This window comes from Salvelinus alpinus, chromosome 27 (genome assembly GCF_045679555.1).
Source record: "Salvelinus alpinus chromosome 27, SLU_Salpinus.1, whole genome shotgun sequence".
Classification (NCBI taxonomy): domain Eukaryota; kingdom Metazoa; phylum Chordata; class Actinopteri; order Salmoniformes; family Salmonidae; genus Salvelinus; species Salvelinus alpinus.
In genome coordinates, this window is record NC_092112.1 from 42,880,753 (window position 1) to 42,900,809 (window position 20,057).

A 20,057-nucleotide genomic window follows, 5' to 3' on the forward strand; every position below is an offset into this window, starting at 1 on the left:
TTGTCTTTCCCATGTGTTGTGTGGCGACGAAGCTTAACACGGGGTTTGCACGTATACAAATCACACTTTTGAGCCGGCTATCGTTCTATTAGCTTATTATTTTAATATTAGTTCATCCAGCTTAAATAGCTTAGGTTTTCAGAGTTTCTAACACTGTCTCTGTCTGTCTTCCGTCTCTCGCAGGGTGATTACGACCAGTCGTCTTGGGACGGGAGTCCCCAGGTCCCAGGGTCTGACACGTACCCCCGCGGGCCCCTCAAACTACCTCAAAGCCACAGCAAGCCCTCTGGCTACCCCCCCGGACTCCAGTACCCCCCTGTGTTCCACCACTACAAACCCTCCCCCTACCACCACCCACCCTCACAGCCCAGCCCGCCATACACCCCACAGGTGGGTCTACTGTGTGCAAGCGTGCGTGCCTGTTTGCATGACTGCATGCGTATCTCTTTTAAGGATCTAAAAAGATTTTGATCTATAATTACGTATGACTCTCAGAGAAGCAGGTGTGTCACTGCAAAGATCGCCACCGACGATGCAGTGGAGGTATTAACCGGTTCTCTCCTTCCTCCTCCAGGGGGCATACTCCCAGCCATCGTCCCCCTACATCCCCCCGGGGGCCTACCCCCCTCCCTCCTGGGGCTCCAGTTCAGATGCCCAGCCCTCCAGGGTCTCCCACGAACAGTTCAGGGCTGCCTTGCAGCTCGTCGTCAACCCAGGTAAATACAGAGGAGCCTAAAAAAGAAATACAAGTACATCCCAAATCACAGGAGTTGAAATATACAGTATCTAGGCAGAGAAGTTATTGTGCTAGTTTGTAGATAATGTACAGACGCTTCGTAGATAAAGCATCTTGCTGTGAGTAGCAGACGTTTAAGATCTGTCTGTCTCTGACCCCAGGTGACCCCAGGGAGTACCTGGAGAGTTTCATAAAGATTGGCGAGGGCTCGACGGGCATCGTGTGCATCGCCAGCGAGAAGCATAGTGGCAAGCAGGTGGCCGTCAAGAAGATGGACTTGAGGAAACAGCAGAGGAGAGAACTGCTCTTCAATGAGGTGAGGTGTTAGAGGTCAAGGGTTGTTTGTCCCAGTAGATACCAAGCGATTTTGGTACTGTATTATTTTTCTTTAACAGACTCAAAGTTTTAGGTAAGAAAGCGCAGGCCTCTAATTTCAACAGTCAAAATGGTGAAATTATAAAGCACGCTTTTAGTCTCTCAGATTAGGCTACCTCACATACGAGTATTTTCTGTCCCTCAGATGTTTTGATCAGAGCAGTATGTTAGTGAACCTGATTTAGATGTTGCCACGGCAACAAGCTGACATTATTTTGGATCTGGAACGAGGTGAGCCAAGCCTTTTATCTCTACCCTACTGTATCATTCCTGCCCGCTATATAGCAAGACAGTAGAGCTGTTACTCAGTAGTCAGCCACAGTATTTATGTCATGAAGGGATTTCTGTTTAAATGAAGTGGGTGGCATGACTTACAGTATGTTAGCAAAAGACATCAAGTATCTTGTCCTTACAGATCATCGCACCCACATCAATGATTAATAATAATACTAGTGTGTCTCTGTGTGTGTGTGTGTGTGTGTGTGTGTGTGTGTGTGTGTGTGTGTGTGTGTGTGTGTGTGTGTGTGTGTGTGTGTGTGTGTGTGTGTGTGTGTGTGCGTGGGCGTGCTATATTGAAGCTTAATGTTATCCTATTAACACCCCAATCTAATCCCTTTTCATTAAGCTTCCATAGCAACAACCAAATTAGCAAAAAAGATTGCAAATACATTCATTTAATTTGTGATATAGAGGATTATTGATATAGGCTACCTGCTATTCTTATCTTTAATTCCAGCATATAATGTAGACATTGACATTTAGATTCAACCTAAATCTGGTTAGGACTAGAATGTTATTAAATATGCTTACAAGTACCCGAAAATAATAAGGCATTATGTACTAACCTCATTCATTCACATTTAATCTCAAATCCAGGTTTTTGGAATAACCTACTGCAAAAAGAACAACTGATCTGTGGTCAATACTTGGAGGGCACTGTAGCCTACATCATTTGCTTTCAAGCTTCATAAATAGCCAGTTACCAATTCATCAATAGACGGGAAGATATCTAGGTAAAGCTGAAGTTGAAGTAGGCAAAGTGTGGTTGAGTTAGCTAGCTAGTTTAGCAGCGTTAGTTTATTTATAGGACATTAGGCAGGCAATCAACACCATTGTGAAACTAGAAAGTTTGAAAAAGCGTATCAGAGCTGGTCCTAAGTCAAACGGTGGACCATTTGCGATGCGATTCGAACTAGAATTCCTGTCTACTTGAGGATGACATCTTCACTGAACACTTCTAACCCTTCAAACTGTTTTAGTATTTCCATGTTGTATGTTTCACTGTTCTAACCGGGCCCAGTTTCATTGCACGATTCATAATCATATCCACACAGTAAAGACATCTGCCAATCACACCCTATTCTGTAGGGTTGGTGGCGGACATTTTGAATTGTTTGGCCACACTTGTTCTTGATTGTTTGGGATTCAGGTAGGTACTATATCGGCTGTGTAGAGCACACTGGTGTGTGGGAATTCCACAAGTAAGGTAGCCATGCTGTCTGTTTCATAGATTTTTATTTTATTTTTACATTGTCTACTTTTAGCATCCAAGTTTTACCTGTGTTCTTAAATACATATCGGACATTTTTGGAAAGAACCAGTCCTTTTGATTTTAAACCTCTGGTGCACAGCAAGGACAACTTTGTAACACTACTGATACAGTTGAAGTGGGAAGTTTACACACACTTAGGTTGGAGTCATTAGAACTCGTTTTTCAACCACTCCACAAATTTCTTGTTAACAAACTATAGTTCTAGCAAGTCGGTTAGGACATCTACTTTGTGCATGACACAAGTACTTTTTCCAACAATTGTTTACAGACAGATTATTTAACTTATAATTCACTGTATCACAATTCCAGTGGGTCAGAAGTTTACTTACACTAAGTTGATTGTGCCTTTAAACAGCTTGGAAAATTCCAGAAATTTATGTCATGGCTTTAGAAGCTTCTGATATGCTAATTGACATAATTTGTGGATGTATTTCAAGGCCTACCTTCAAACTCAGTGCCTCTTTGCTTGACATCATGGAAAAATGAAAAGAAATCAGCCAAGACCTCAGACAAAAAATGTAGACCTCCACAAGTCTGGTTCATCATTGGGAGCAATTTCCAAAAGCCTGAAGGTACCACGTTCATCTGTACAAACAATAGTATGCAAGTATAAACACCATAGGACCACGCAGCCGTCATACCTCTCAGGAAGGAGACGCGTTCTGTCTCCTAGAGATGAGCCTACTTTGGTGCAAAAAGTGCAAATCAATCCCAGAACAACAGCAAAGGCCCTTGTGAAGATGCTGGAGGAAACAGGTACCAAAGTATCTATATCCACAGGAAAATGAGTCCTATATCGACATAACCTGAAAGGCCGCTCAGCAAGGAAGAAGCCACTGCTCCAAAACCGCCATAAAAAATCCAGACTACAGTTTGCAACTGCACATGGGGACAAAGATCATACTTTTTGGAGAAATGTCCTCTGGTCTGATGAAACAAAAATAGAACTGTTTGGCCATAATGACCATCGTTATGTTTGGAGGAAAAAGGGGGATGCTTGCAAGCCGAAGAACACCATCCCAACCGTGAAGCATGGAGTGCCAGCATCATGTTGTGGGGGTGCTTTGCTGCAGGAAGGACTGGTGCACTTCACAAAGTAGATGGCATCATGAGGATGGAAAATGATGTGGATATATTGAAGCAACATCTCAAGACATCAGTCAGGAAGTTAAACCTTGGTCGCAAAATGGTCTTCCAAATGGACAATGACCCCAAGCATACTTCCAAAGTTGTGTCAAAATGGCTTAAGGACAACAAAGTCAAGGTATTGGAGTGGCCATCACAAAGCCCTGACCTCAATCCTATAGTAAATTTGTGGGCAGAACTGAAAAAGCATGTGCGGGCAAGGAGGCCTACAAACCTGACTCAGTTACACCAGCTCTGTCAGGAGGAATGGGCCAAAATTCACCCAACTTATTGTAGGAAGCGTGTGGAAGGCTACCTGAAACGTTTGACCCAAGTTCAACAATTTAAAGGCAATGCTACCAAATACTAATTGAGTGTATGTAAACTTCTGACCCACTGGGAATGTGATGAATTAAATAAAAGCTGAAATAAATCATTCTCTCTAATATTATTCTGACATTTCACATTCTTTAAATAGAGTGGTGATCCTAACTGAACCAAGACAGGACATTTGTACTTGGATTAAATGTCAGGAATTGTGAAAAACTGAGTTTAAATGTGTTTGGCTAAGGTGTACGTAAACTTTCGACTTCAACTGTATATTGTCTCTCTGTGATGTAACCTGTGTTTGTTGATTTCTTTGTTTCTAGGTGGTGATCATGAGGGACTATCACCATGAGAACGTGGTTGACATGTACAACAGCTACCTGGTTGGAGATGAGCTCTGGGTCGTTATGGAGTTCCTGGAGGGCGGGGCCCTGACGGATATTGTCACTCACACGAGGTAACCAATCGTCTGCCACTAGTCCATTCACCTCTCTCCTAATGGCTACCTACGCAAATCAAATCAAATCAAATGCATTTATATAGCCCTTCGTACATCAGCTGATATCTCAAAGTGCTGTACAGAAACCCAGCCTAAAAGCCCAAACAGCAAGCAATGCAGGTGTAGAAGCATTAGCTTGTGGCGCTAACATGACTCTTCAATTCCCTGTGTCTGAACAAAGAGGATTTGGATTGTTGTCCCGCTCTCAGGAACTGAAACAGCAAAGCAGAATTCCTTAATAACCCCAAACGGACCTGGTTTCAGGAGTTTTAGTTGTTATACTCAAACTTCTAGATCTTTCTTTCCTCTGTTGTTTCAGTGTCTTCTCCTAAACCTCTCGACGCCTCGTCGTTTAGATTAACACCCATTGTGTCCTTCGGTCTTTTAATTACAGTCATTTGCCTGGCGTGTGTCAGTGTGCGTGTCGGTGTTGTGTGCCGCCGTGTCGGTCGCTAATAACACGGTTGCGTGAGGACGCAGTGGCGTCCCTGTCAGCGTGAAGTCGTGAGACGGAGAGAAGAGTCTTCATTAGTTGTGTGAGGAGATGTGAATCCCTCTTTCACCTCCCTGTCTCATCCCTCTCTCCGACACAGCTGTTTGGATCATCTTTGTTGGGTGTGTGCACGCCAGGGTCCTATTTACCAAGGAATTGTGTTGATAATAGGAAGATATTCAATATACTTGTACCTACTAACACAAACAAATCCTGATAGATTTTTTAACCAGAGGGGGATTAGCAGTTAGACATTATAGTTCATGTGTAATAACAACCATATACCCTACCGTTTATTGCACTTAGTTCAAAGATGCACATGTATTTGTGTCATTAACACTGTTAATAGCCGTCAAATGACTGTCAGCAACACGTTTCAGTCATAGAATTCACATCTGTTAGGCCAGGTGAATTATACAAGCCTATTTCAGTCGACTCTTTTGTTGCGTAAATGACTGCTCACAGTGTAGAGCTGAATAGGAGAACACGCACACAAACAGTTCCACTGCAGGTGAGTACTCCCCTCCCCCCCAATTCTCTCTCTCTCCATCATTATCTCTCTCTTTCTCTTATTCTCTATCTATTCTCTGTCTCTACCATTCTCTCTCTTGCTTGCTCGCTCACCCTCTCTCTCACGTTCTCTTTCCATCTCTCTCTCTCGCACGTTCTCTTTCCATCTCTCTCTCTCTCTTTCTATCTCTCTCTCACTTTCTCTTTCCATCTCTCTCTCTCTCTCTCTCTCTCTCTCTCTCTCTCTCACGTTCTCTTTCCATCACTCTCTCACTCTCTCTCTCTCACTCTCTCTCTCTCTCTCACTCTCTCTCTCTCTCTCCCTCCCTCCCTGGGTGTCTGCCAACACACACAATGTACCAATGCCAGAATAGCCTATATCTGTGTCGTGTTCCTGTTCCTCAGCCATTTCAATTAGCAACAAAGTTCAATTATCCTCACTAGTAGGTGTCGTGGCTGTACTGTACTTTACATATAATCAGCTGATGGAGCTAGTGTGTGTGTAGGTGTGTGTGTGCATGCGATGCCCTTGGCAACTTTGACAGCCTCATTAAACAATACACTTTCTTTTTCATTCTCTGTTTGAAATAATGTACTATCTCGGCAATGATTTGTTTTGTGCGGGTGTCTGTGTTTGTGGACGTGCTTTTGTGTAAGTATGAGTGTGGGTGTATGTGTGCGGGTGTATGTGTGTGAAGCATTGAATCTCCTTTGTCTACACATCAACCTCCCATTTGCTAGATTGTTTTGCAATTCTCAATGCATACATGTGTGACAGCAAAACCTGGCACAGTCTACGATGGGAGGGAAGTCTAGAGTATGTGTGTGTGCGCGCACGCGCGCGCGTGTGTGTGTGTGTGTTGCGAGTTGTTCCTTGCTAAGACAATGGATTCCTGTGGAGTGAGGCGGTACAGGGAGGAGAGTGCTGGAGGGGCTGCAGATGAGAGCTGCGTTTGTGTCTGTGTAAAAAAAAGTATGTATATATATATATATTTGTCACGAGCCGAATACAACGGTTCATAAAAACATATTCTAATACAAATAGTAACACGAGGAATAAAATACACAAGAATGGAGTACCAGTACCAGATCAATGTGTGTGTTTTGTCTGAGAGTGTCTGTGTGTGTGTGTGCGTGTGTGTGTGATGATGGGGGAGGTTCTCGCCAGCTGGGGCTTCATGTTAATGTTCTGTGGAGTTCTGTGGAATCAGCCAGACGTACTGTTTACCCCCAGCCCATATGGGACCACACACACGACTGTTAAGCTTAGTGCACATTACATGGTTATCGCCATGAATTTCATGTTCCTACGATGTTCTCATCTTCCTGGTATATATATTTTTTTTTTACGGTCACAGGGACCTTGTGAAAGAACGCATATGCTATAGGGTGTGTGTTTGGCGGTGTCCTAACCTCCACCTTGACCCACGTGTGTTTCAGGATGAACGAGGAGCAGATAGCCACAGTGTGTGTGTCGGTGTTGAGGGCTCTGTCGTACCTCCACACGCAGGGAGTCATCCACCGAGACATCAAGAGTGATTCTATCCTCCTCACCAGCGACGGACGGGTAAGACAACGTGGATTCTGGACTCATAAATAATGTACAAAACGAACTTGTAACATTGTGAGAACCACTACAGTGTTTTCCAGATGTTGGCTTGACTGGTGGGTTGTGCCCAGTACCTGTTGGGTCACAGCTAAAACCTGTATTGTGGTTAGAAACGTGGGTTTTCCATAGTAACCTTTACCAGTAGCGGTGCGCGGGTAAAATCCCTGGGGAAGCCAAGCCAGAGCTAAAAGCCATATTACAACCTATGTGTTGTGATAATTGTGTTTGCTCTATAACCTGTTAGTTCACATGCCTTGCGACCGTGATATGTAGGCCTAAAGGCTGAGACAATAAGACACAGTGGCAGAATATATTCATCCATACCTTTTTGTTTCATCACAAACCCGGAGAGCAACCTCTGTCCGGTGAAGTCCACAAAGCACATTGCATGTAGCAAACAGTTACATGACCTCCAGCGTGGTCAAGTAAGTTAACGTTTTCAACATTTTCGGACTACTTAACAACTATTGATTTAGAACCAAGGATAGTCATCACAAGTAGCAAAGAAAACAGGAGCTGCCTCCACTATTCCAGCACCATTTCAACATCATCAAATCACCTCTGTTTAGTCTAATACAGTCACAACTAAAAGATACCAAAAACAATGTAGTCCAATCATCGTAAGCTAAATATGATGTGACTGTCCATGGTTCTGATATCTGTGTGCGTGTGCTTGCGTGCGCGTTCGTTCAAGTAGGAAAACATGTTGACTCACCCTACTTGTAGAGAAACACCAATGCCATCCTCCTCTCATGTTGAGAAACGGTCTATGACTCTGTCATACAGAACACACTTACATTTTTTGTTGTCCTAGGCTACCTGGCTTAAAAACATGCTCACTAGCCTAACTTCCTTAAATGGGCAACGTTAGCTTGTTAATATTAGCCTTCTACATCTAGCTACAGTACATATTGAACTTCCATCCTCTCAGGCCAGGGGCACAATGTATGAATTTATGGTTGGATCAGAATCGTCATTATAATCATTGGCCTGTATGGAGAATTAAGTAAAATCACAAGTCCAAATCCCTATCTTCATCCATGGCTAATTTAGGAAAGGGACAATTTTAGCTAGTTAGCCACCGGAGGACAACAACACAACGAGATGCAGGAGTTTCTGTCAGTGAAGTATGCTCTCGGTGCGATGTGATTGACACTTCTTTTGGTGCACCAGGACCATTCACATTAGAGCTCACTTAGTTTAGCTCAACGCTGATTGGCTATTATTTTATTCATATTTCATCAAGGGAGGCTAAATGCTCGCCGGCTTCCCTTGCATTCAATTCTATGGGCGGCAACAATGTCATACTCTTTTCGATCAGACAGCATCAGAGAGCCTACACATACCGAGACAGAGGGGCGCTGTTTTGCTTTCACAGATGCCTTTTCTGGTGGGGTACATTCAGCCTCTTGCGAATTGAAGGAACATTATGAAACACAGAGAGACGAAAGAGATTGTTTTATTATTATTATTTTTTAAATTGTGTGGGGGGGGTTGTCTTCTCTTGGCATCCGTGAATACACGCCACTGACCCTTACACCCAGTTTCTCACATGACGCCAAATGATACAATGTTACTTACAACATAATGTTACTAAACTCTGCCCTACACACACACAATAACCTACCTCTGTGCTATTGCCAGTGATGCAGTACGAACTCCTCAAGTGCCTCTGACTGCAGGACTTGAGAGAGGAGAGGAGATCATAATCAATTAGCACCCAGTCCTTATTAATTAAAGCCAGCCTAATGCCTCTTAACGAGCTGCTGGAATGTGATGGATGGCTAATTAAGGGATAATAGAAGCAGGATTAGAGTGGCTTATATGAAAACCTCTTCGTCCCAAGAGGTCAATGTTCCATATAATGGTAAAAACACAGAGGGTTTCGATTGAAAGAAAAGGTTATTGAGTTCAATCTGTGAAATTTGTGAAATATTCATACTGTACCTCAATATATTTTCAGAAAAAGGCAACACACATCCACAATGTATACTGGTAAAATCAATTAAGATTTAAAAAAAACTTGAATTTTATATGGGATTTTTGTTTCCCCATGTACGAAAGTGCTCTGAAAATTCCCATCGTTAACACGTTGAGATGATCAACCAAATATGTTTTGTTCCCACAGATCAAGCTGTCAGACTTTGGCTTCTGCGCCCAAGTGTCCAAAGAGGTGCCCAAGAGGAAGTCTCTGGTGGGCACGCCCTATTGGATGGCACCAGAGGTCATCTCACGGTTACCCTACGGCACAGAGGTAAGAACACATGTTGCCAAATAACACATTCAAATGTCTGAATAAGTGAGAGAAGCCGGTGTTTGGAGGATATATTGGCACGGGTGTTGTCAGGCCCGAGACTAAAAGTATTCAGACCCCTTGACTTTTTCCACATTTTGTTACGTTACAGCCTTATTCTAAAATGGATTAAGTCGTTTTTTCCCTCATCAGACTACACACAATACCCCATAATGACAAAGGAAAAATGGGTTTTTAGAAATGTTAGCAAATGTATAAAACATAAAAAACTGAAATATTACATTTAAAATCAAATCTATCAAATAAAATGTTATTGGTCACATACACATGGTTAGAAGATGTTATTGCGAGTGTAGTGAAATGCTTGTGCTTCTAGTTCCGACAGTTCAGTAATATCGAAGAAGTAATCTAACAATTCCACAACAACTATCTAATACAAACAAATCTAAGTAAAGGGATGGAATAAGAATATGTACAGTGGGGAGAACAAGTATTTGATACACTGCCGATTTTGCAGGTTTTCCTACTTACAAAGCATGTAGAGGTCTGTAATTTTTATCATAGGTACACTTCAACTGTGAGAGACGGAATCTAAAACAAAAATCCAGAAAATCACATTGTATGATTTTTAAATAATTAATTTGCATTTTATTGCATGACATAAGTATTTGATCACCTACCAACCAGTAAGAATTCCGGCTCTCACAGACCTGTTAGTTTTTCTTTAAGAAGCCCTCCTGTTCTCCACTCATTACCTGTATTAACTGCACCTGTTTGAACTCGTTACCTGTATAAAAGACACCTGTCCACACACAATCAAACAGATTCCAACCTCTCCACAATGGCCAAGACCAGAGAGCTGTGTAAGGACATCAGGGATAAAATTGTAGACCTGCACAAGGCTGGGATGGGCTACAGGACAATAGGCAAGCAGCTTGGTGAGAAGGAAACAACTGTTGGCGCAATTATTAGAAAATGGAAGAAGTTCAAGATGACGGTCAATCACCCTCGGTCTGGGGCTCCATGCAAGATTTCACCTCGTGGGGCATCAATGATCATGAGGAAGGTGAGGGATCAGCCCAGAACTACACGGCAGGACCTGGTCAATGACCTGAAGAGAGCTGGGACCACAGTCTCAAAGAAAACCATTAGTAACACACTACGCCGTCATGGATTAAAATCCTGCAGCGCACGCAAGGTCCCCCTGCTTAAGCCAGTGCATGTCCAGGCCTGTCTGAAGTTTGCCAATGACCATCTGGATGATCCAGAGGAGGAATGGGAGAAGGTCATGTGGTCTGATGAGACAAAAATAGAGCTTTTTGGTCTAACTCCACTCGCCGTGTTTGGAGGAAGAAGAAGTATGAGTACAACCCCAAGAACACCATCCCAACCGTGAAGCATGGAGGTGGAAACATCATTCTTTGGGGATGCTTTTCTGCAAAGGGGACAGGACGACTGCACCGTATTGAGGGGAGGATGGATGGGGCCATGTATCGCGAGATCTTGGCCAACAACCTCCTTCCCTCAGTAAGAGCATTCAAGATGGGTCGTGGCTGGGTCTTCCAGCATGACAACGACCCGAAACACACAGCCAGGGCAACTAAGGAGTGGCTCCGTAAGAAGCATCTCAAGGTCCTGGAGTGGCCTAGCCAGTCTCCAGACCTGAACCCAATAGAAAATCTTTGGAGGGAGCTGAAAGTCCGTATTGCCCAGCGACAGCCCCGAAACCTGAAGGATCTGGAGAAGATCTGTAGGGAGGAGTGGGCCAAAATCCCTGCTGCAGTGTGTGCAAACCTAGTCAAGAACTACAGGAAACGTATGATCTCTGTAATTGCAAACAAAGGTTTCTGTACCAAATATTAAGTTCTGCTTTTCTGATGTATCAAATACTTATGTCATGCAATAAAATGCAAATTAATTACTTAAAAATCATACAATGTGATTTTCTGGATTTTCGTTTTAGATTCCGTCTCTCATAGTTGAAGTGTACCTATGATAAAAATTACAGACCTCTACATGCTTTGTAAGTAGGAAAACCTGCAAAATCGGCAGTGTATCAAATACTTGTTCTCCCCACTGTACATATAAATACAGTGGGGAGAACAAGTATTTGATACACTGCCAATTTTGCAGGTTTTCCTACTTACAAAGCATGTAGAGGTCTGTAATTTTTATCATAGGTACACTTCAACTGTGAGAGACGGAATCTAAAACAAAAATCCAGAAAATCACATTGTATGATTTTTAAGTAATTCATTTGCATTTTATTGCATGACATAAGTATTTGATACATCAGAAAAGCAGAACTTAATATTTGGTACAGAAACCTTTGTTTGCAATTACAGAGATCATACGTTTCCTGTAGTTCTTGACCAGGTTTGCACACACTGCAGCATCGATTTTGGCCCACTCTTCCATACAGACCTTCTCCAGATCCTTCAGGTTTCGGGGCTGTCGCTGGGCAATACGGACTTTCAGCTCCCTCCAAAGATGTTCTATTGGCTTCAGGTCTGGAGACTGGCTAGGCCACTCCAGGACCTTGAGATGCTTCTTACGGAGCCACTCCTTAGTTGCCCTGGCTGTGCTTCTTAAAGAAAAACTAACAGGTCTGTGAGAGCCGGAAATCTTACTGGTTGGTAGGTGATCAAATACTTATGTCATGCAATAAAATGCAAATTAATTACTTAAAAGTCATACAATGTGATTTTCTGGATTTTTGTTTTAGATTCCGTCTCTCACAGTTGAAGTGTACCTATGATAAAAATGACAGACCTCTACATGCTTTGTAAGTAGGAAAACCTGCAAAATCGGCAGTGTATCAAATACTTGTTCTCCCCACTGTATATGGATGAGCGATGACCAAGCGGCATAGCCAAGATGCAATAGATGGTATAAAACACAGTATATACATATGAGATGAGTAATGCAAGATATGTAAACATTATTAAAGTGGCATTATTAAAGTGACTAGTGATCCATTTATTAAAGTGGCCAATGATTTCAAGTCTGTATGTTGGCAGCAGCGTCTCTGTGTTAGTGATGGCTGTTTACCAGTCTGATGGCCTTGAGATAGAAGCTGTTTTTCAGTCTCTCGGTCCCTGCTTTGATGCACCTGTACTGACCTCGCCTTCTGGATGGATGGTAGCGGGGTGAACAGGCAGTGGCTCGGGTGGTTGTTGTCCTTGATCTTTTTGGCCTTCCTGTGACATAAGGTGCTGGAAGGCAGGTAGTTTTCCCCCGGTGATGCGCTCTGCAGACCGCACCACCTTCTGGAGAGCCTTGCGGTTTTGGGCGGTGCAGTTTCCATTCACATAAGTATTCAGACCATTTACTCAGTACTTTGTTGAAGCACCTTCGCCAGCGATTACAGCCTTGAGTCTCCTTGGGTATAACGCTACAAGCTTGGCACACCTGTATATGGGGAGTTTCTCCCATTCTTCTCTGCAGATCCTCTCAAGCTCAGGTCTCTCCAGAGATGTTTGATCGGGTTTCAGTCTGGGCTCTGGCTGGACCACTCAAGGACATTCAGAGACTTGTCCCGAAGCCACTTCTGCGTTGTCTTGGATGTGTGCTTAGGGTGGTTGTCCTGTTGGAACGTGAACCTTCACCCAAGTCTGAGGTCCTGAGCTCTCTGGAGCAGGTTTTCCCTCGAGCGTGACTAGTCTCCCAGTACCTACCGCTGAAAAACATCCCCACAGCATGATGCTTCCTCCACCATACTTTCCTCCAGACGTGACGCTTGGCATTCAGACCAAAGAGTTCGATCTTGGTTTCATCAGACCAGAGAATCTTGATTCTCATGGTCAGAGAGTCCTTTAGGTGCCTTTTGGCAAACTCTAAGCGGGCTGTCATGTGCATTTTACTGCTGTCATGTGCATTTTACTGAGGAGTGGCTTCCATCTGGCCACTCTACGTTAAAGGCCTGATTGGTAGAGTGCTACAGAGATGGTTGTCCTTCTGGAAGGTTCTCCCATCTCAATAGAAGAACTCTAGAGCTCTGTCAGAGTGACCATCGGGTTCTTGGTCACCTTTGTCACTTCTGGTTCTGCAATTCCTTCGACCTCATGGCTTGGTTTTTGCTCTGACATGCACTGTCAACTGTGGGACATTATATAGACAGGTGTGTGCCTTTCCAAATCATGTCCAATCAATTTAACTTATCACAGGTGGACTCCAATCAAGTTGCAGAAAGGATGATCAATGGAAACAGAATGTTTCTGAGCTCAATTTCGAGTCTCATAGCAGAGGGTCATTTACTTACAGTGGGGAGAACAAGTATTTGATACACTGCCGATTTTGCAGGTTTTCCTACTTACAAAGCATGTAGAGGTCTGTCATTTTTATCATAGGTACACTTCAACTGTGAGAGACGGAATCTAAAACAAAAATCCAGAAAATCACATTGTATGATTTTTAAATAATTAATTTGCATTTTATTGCATGACATAAGTATTTGATCACCTACCAACCAGTAAGAATTCCGGGTCTCACAGACCTGTTAGTTTTTCTTTAAGAAGCCCTCCTGTTCTCCACTCATTACCTGTATTAACTGCACCTGTTTGAACTCGTTACCTGTATAAAAGACACCTGTCCACACACTCAATCAAACAGATTCCAACCTCTCCACAATGGCCAAGACCAGAGAGCTGTGTAAGGACATCAGGGATAAAATTGTAGACCTGCACAAGGCTGGGATGGGCTACAGGACAATAGGCAAGCAGCTTGGTGAGAAGGAAACAACTGTTGGCGCAATTATTAGAAAATGGAAGAAGTTCAAGATGACGGTCAATCACCCTCGGTCTGGGGCTCCATGCAAGATTTCACCTCGTGGGGCATCAATGATCATGAGGAAGGTGAGGGATCAGCCCAGAACTACACGGCAGGACCTGGTCAATGACCTGAAGAGAGCTGGGACCACAGTCTCAAAGAAAACCATTAGTAACACACTACGCCGTCATGGATTAAAATCCTGCAGCGCACGCAAGGTCCCCCTGCTTAAGCCAGTGCATGTCCAGGCCCGTCTGAAGTTTGCCAATGACCATCTGGATGATCCAGAGGAGGAATGGGAGAAGGTCATGTGGTCTGATGAGACAAAAATAGAGCTTTTTGGTCTAACTCCACTCGCCGTGTTTGGAGGAAGAAGAAGGATGAGTACAACCCCAAGAATACCATCCCAACCGTGAAGCATGGAGGTGGAAACATCATTCTTTGGGGATGCTTTTCTGCAAAGGGGACAGGACGACTGCACCGTATTGAGGGGAGGATGGATGGGGCCATGTATCGCGAGATCTTGGCCAACAACCTCCTTCCCTCAGTAAGAGCATTGAAGATGGGTCGTGGCTGGGTCTTCCAGCATGACAACGACACGAAGCACACAGCCATGGCAACTAAGGAGTGGCTCCGTAAGAAGCATCTCAAGGTCCTGGAGTGGCCTAGCCAGTCTCCAGACCTGAACCCAATAGAAAATCTTTGGAGGGAGCTGAAAGTCCGTATTGCCCAGCGACAGCCCCGAAACCTGAAGGATCTGGAGAAGATCTGTAGGGAGGAGTGGGCCAAAATCCCTGCTGCAGTGTGTGCAAACCTAGTCAAGAACTACAGGAAACGTATGATCTCTGTAATTGCAAACAAAGGTTTCTGTACCAAATATTAAGTTCTGCTTTTCTGATGTATCAAATACTTATGTCATGCAATAAAATGCAAATTAATTACTTAAAAATCATACAATGTGATTTTCTGGATTTTTGTTTTAGATTCCGTCTCTCATAGTTGAAGTGTACCTATGATAAAAATTACAGACCTCTACATGCTTTGTAAGTAGGAAAACCTGCAAAATCGGCAGTGTATCAAATACTTGTTCTCCCCACTGTATGTAAATGTGATATTTCAGTTTTATATTTTTAATACATTTGTAAAAATGTATAAAAACTGTTTTTTGCTTTGACATTATGGGGTATTGTGTGTCGATTGATGAGGAAAAATGTGTATTTAATACATTTTAGAATAAGGCTTTAATGTAACAACATGAATACTTTCCTAATGCGCTGTATCCTCCAAACACCTGCTTCGAGGGCATTATCAATTTTATGCAATGGGTTACCAACATATTCAAATAATGGTTGACATATTTTCATTTTTTAAAATTATTTTGATGAATTTATTCATACTATTTCATCCTTCCACAAGATATTGTCCCGACACAAATCTGGGGTTGCTACCCAAGCCGGCTGGTCATTCATTCTATGGGTTCGGTTTCCTAAAGCGCAACCCAGTCGTTCAGTCTTTTTGTTCTGTACCCAGTCGTTCATTCTAAACGTTCTATTTCCATACTGGCTGGCAACGTTCTTATCCCTTGTTTGCTAGCTAGCCAACTACGGCTAACATACAGTCAGGTCAAAGTTAAAAAAGAATAACAACAGTAGCATTTGCATTTGTTTAAGTTGTTTTCCAAGTGACATTTATTTGGATACAGCCTGGCATAGAAAATGTGCTCTCTCGTCAGGAAGATGTTGTTCAGAGGAGCTAGCCAACAACACCGCTAACACAACCACTTCAAACCGAAGCTGGAAAGACTTCAAACTAGCTGCACTTCGTTTCGTTTTTATCTTTTTCCAATTGACATTTCTTTGTACGTATCCATAAAAACGATGCCAGCTGATTCATGATTCCGACTGGCTGAGAAACGCTGCCTGTCTCGTCCCCGACACGTTCATTACCATGGAACAGCTGGAGATCTCATTTTTAATATCGAAACAAAGTTGCAAATGTCAGAGAGACAGACAGCAAGGTTTATACAAACCTCCTCTGTTGAAAACAACATGTTAGTCGAGAAGAAATGTGAGATAATGTCTAGATGCTGTTTAGAGTGGAGATCGTGTTTAAAACTGGCCTTGCTTGGCTGATGAGACAGTGGATTGCGCAGACATATGGCACAGAGTAAATAGGCATTTTAACGTCATAGTGGAATAGACCAATCACCATTCAGGATTAGGCCCACCCGTTGCATAATGTTGTAGAGAGTGAGCTGTGAAAAAAGACAATAACACCGTTCACACTGCCTGCTAGGTGGATATCTGGTCGTTGGGCATCATGGTGATAGAGATGATCGATGGGGAACCCCCGTACTTTAACGAACCCCCTCTACAGGCCATGAGGAGGATACGAGACAACCTGCCCCCACGGCTAAAGGAGTCACACAAGGTCAGCAGGGTTCATCATTTTTCATTATCATTTGAATTGGCACATTTACAGAAATGTTTATTGATGTCAGTTATTCCCCTAAATCAAGTAAATAGTCATGTGTTCTTTTTCTCTCCTTCAGGTATCGTCGGTTATGAGGGCCTTCCTCGACCTGATGTTGGTTAGAGAGCCGTCTCAGCGAGCCACAGCCCAGGAGCTGCTCCAGCACCCCTTCCTCAAGCTCTCGGGCCCCCCATCTTGCATCGTCCCCCTAATGAGGCACTACCGCCACCGCTGACCTGACCTCCCGCCACCAGGGCGGCGCCACACACCCTGCCAAACAAACACCCACATGACCTGAGAGACTGCGCCACTAAAACAAACACTCACACCTGTAACCGAGAAGTAGTTTAGCTAGAGGAATTATTTACAAAGAAAAGATGAAAGAAAAACATGATATCTTCTATTTTGAAAAATACTATATAAAGTTCAACACTGGAGCATAGGGGACTGTACTGTAGGAGTCTCTTCTTCAGTCTTCTGTGGCAGGCTTATTGCTTATACGGGCGCCAAATGCTAACAAATGCTAGCCTCTTGGTTCGTACTCTTTGGCTTCACTAGGCTGTTAGACCAGTAGAGATCTGTAGGGTGGGTCTTCCCAGTGCAGTTTCCTCTCTTACTAGGCTGTCTGTGAGTCCTGTAGAGTTATACTGTAGTAGCCATCGACTTGAGCGTAGACGGTGTGCAGTGATCAGCTGACACTGCCTGGCTGGCAGCCGTGTTGAGGGACCTATGAGACACACCCACCGCCCCAGACATGAGCAGTAGATCTCAGAGCAATCAGGAAGCAGCATTTGGTGTTGACGAGTATTTGGTGATGTCTGAGTGGGAGCGGTGTGGATGTGTCTTAGTCTGGCTAGAAGACAGGCTGTTCTCCTATTGGTGGAATAAAAACATCGCTCTCTTCACTTCTCTTTTCTCACACTAACAGTGAAAATGTATTTTAGAGAAATATGTAAGTTTTTCTGTACAGTTTTGATAATTTGCAGTATTTTATTGTGTCGTGACCATTGTGATATGGGCAGTATTACATAGAAATCAGAGTTTCTGCGAAGATCTTTCCTACTGTTTATAATAATAATCCATTTTTTCATTAAGAATTTAACCCCTAACTGTTACAAAAATGAACAAGAATATATTTATTATCCCACATTTGTGGACAGAACCTCCATTGAGTGTGGAAAAAAGGGTTAGGCCAGAATTTTGTATGCTGTTTTAAAGTATTTTTTTTTTTTTTTGAATTGAAAGGTTTATTTTTTGGTAGTGTGGCCTTTCTTTTTGTTTTACGTTTCTAAATATCAACAGCCAGACAAACAGTGATGTAGGTTATATCATACAAGCAATACCCCAAGCATATCCATCATCGCCATCATTTATTAATCTTTATAAAAATGTCATTTTTACAAATCCCACGTAGCACTGTTTGAGTGGAACGATAAGAGAAGATATCAGTTTATTTGAAAAAGAGACCGTTTTCTTTACCCATCATGACACTCCTATAAATTCAATGGACACTCATACAAGACTCCTATAGCAATATCTGAGCTTCTCAGTCTGACACACACAATGATAAAAGGTCTGGTTTTCTACTCTCACACATCCTGGCTGTCATCTGTTCCTTATCTCTCTCTCTCTCTCTCTCTCTCTCTCTCACACACACACACACACACACACACACACACACACACACACACACACACACACACACACACACACACACACACACACACACACACACACACACACACACACACACACACACACACACACACACACACACACACACACACACACACACACACACACACACACACACACACACACACTGTGCCGCGATCTGATACTCAGTTCTAATTGGAAAGTGTAACCACATTTTGTTTTTAACCCATCATTCACTGTGAGATGTAAATATGAACATGTGTGCGTGTGAGTGAGTGAGTGAGTGAGAGCTGGACTTGAATGAGTACTACTATCCGTGGTGTTGCTTGTACAGTGATATTGCATGTTCGTTATCAGTGAAGCTGGTTTCAATTAAAAAAGCCCATTAAAACATTGACAAGTGTAGCATGTGTTTTTCCACACTCTCATCTGTACAAACCCAGGGTCAATCCGAGGGCCTTTAAACCCACAGTCAGATATTTACAGAGTAAATGAATACAAAATACACATTCTTGCATGTTGTTGTATAGTTCAAAGAATCAAGAATAGTTCAATTAATTTCAAATAAGTGCACATTTAATCCTATAACCTATAATTCACAATTCTAAAAGTATGTTTGAACTGAAATATGGATGTTGGTATAGGAGTCTGCCTGCAGGCTTATTGCTTCCTGTTTAGGTCTTATCCAACAAATGGGATTTTCCCAGTGGCCAGTGGCGTTGCAGCTGTACTTGAGATCACCGCTGACCACTGTCCTGTGGTTCTGAACTTCAGATCGCGAGGTTCCCAGTTCAATGCTGTCCATGGTGCTGATATCTCCCATTGCCGCTAGTTGCTTGCTATATCCCACCTTGTCCACATAACACTACAGATTACCAATAATTATGTTTTTGCCCATCCCTGATACCAAATACCAAACCATGGGTTTTAATTGAATATGCCGCTAAACATACGTAATAACGTAATAATGTTTAGCGGGGCACTTCAGCGGACACTGGTGTGTCTCCAAAATAGCCTTGCCTCTTTAGCTGAAACGACTAGAGGACTAATAGATAGATACACGCATCACGTGACTAGACAATATAGGAGGCCATTGTTTTTTTTCCCTCTTAGCTCTGTTCCTGTGCGGAAGGAAACTAGAATAGGATATTGATTTGGTTTGACCCATAGAGATAGATAGAGGACTCATCTTTATGTCTGTGTCATTATAGCATCTGTGACAGCATGGGCAGCGCCATTGAGGCTACAACTCATAGGAATCCCCACCCAGTTGACTACTTTGACTACTTTGGCGGAAGCATGGTGGAAGCCCTCAATGGTGCTGCCCATGCTAAAACAGCCTTTTGGCCACTAAAGGCCTCTATCATTCTCTAAGGTTTGACCCAGGATAATAAAAATCCTCTTTCACAGGAAGAAACCTTAAAAGGAAGACAGGTAATGCAATTTTTTGGATTACCCAAACTCAGTGAAGTCATTTGATTACTTTCAGTTACTTTTTTGATTACTTTCCCCTTAAGAGGCATTAGAAGAAGACAACAAATATGTTGAAGGCGATATGATTAATGATGTCTGTGGTGTTCAAACAGAGAGTTGTGGATGTCAGGCGTGCTCCATTTATTTCAATTGGACTTACTCATATTGCGTTTCCTCTGACGGCCCGGTGTCAAACGGCGAGATCAATA

At 43.0% G+C, this 20,057-nt stretch overlaps 1 protein-coding gene across 4 annotated transcripts in view; it reads left to right on the forward strand.

Annotated features, from left to right (window-relative positions):
• Positions 1 to 18,775, forward strand: part of LOC139556606 (serine/threonine-protein kinase PAK 5-like) — a 112,734-nt gene extending 93,959 nt beyond the window's left edge. For all 4 annotated transcript variants that reach the window (XM_071370763.1, XM_071370762.1, XM_071370764.1 and 1 more), the window contains 8 exons: positions 184 to 390; positions 575 to 716; positions 898 to 1,052; positions 4,439 to 4,572; positions 7,058 to 7,184; positions 9,355 to 9,480; positions 16,543 to 16,677; positions 16,799 to 18,775. In XM_071370763.1, the coding sequence (XP_071226864.1) occupies positions 184 to 390; positions 575 to 716; positions 898 to 1,052; positions 4,439 to 4,572; positions 7,058 to 7,184; positions 9,355 to 9,480; positions 16,543 to 16,677; positions 16,799 to 16,954 (1,182 nt within the window). In that variant the 3' untranslated portion in view covers positions 16,955 to 18,775. The remainder of the gene's footprint in view (positions 1 to 183; positions 391 to 574; positions 717 to 897; positions 1,053 to 4,438; positions 4,573 to 7,057; positions 7,185 to 9,354; positions 9,481 to 16,542; positions 16,678 to 16,798) is intronic.
• The last annotated feature ends 1,282 nt before the right edge of the window (positions 18,776 to 20,057 follow it).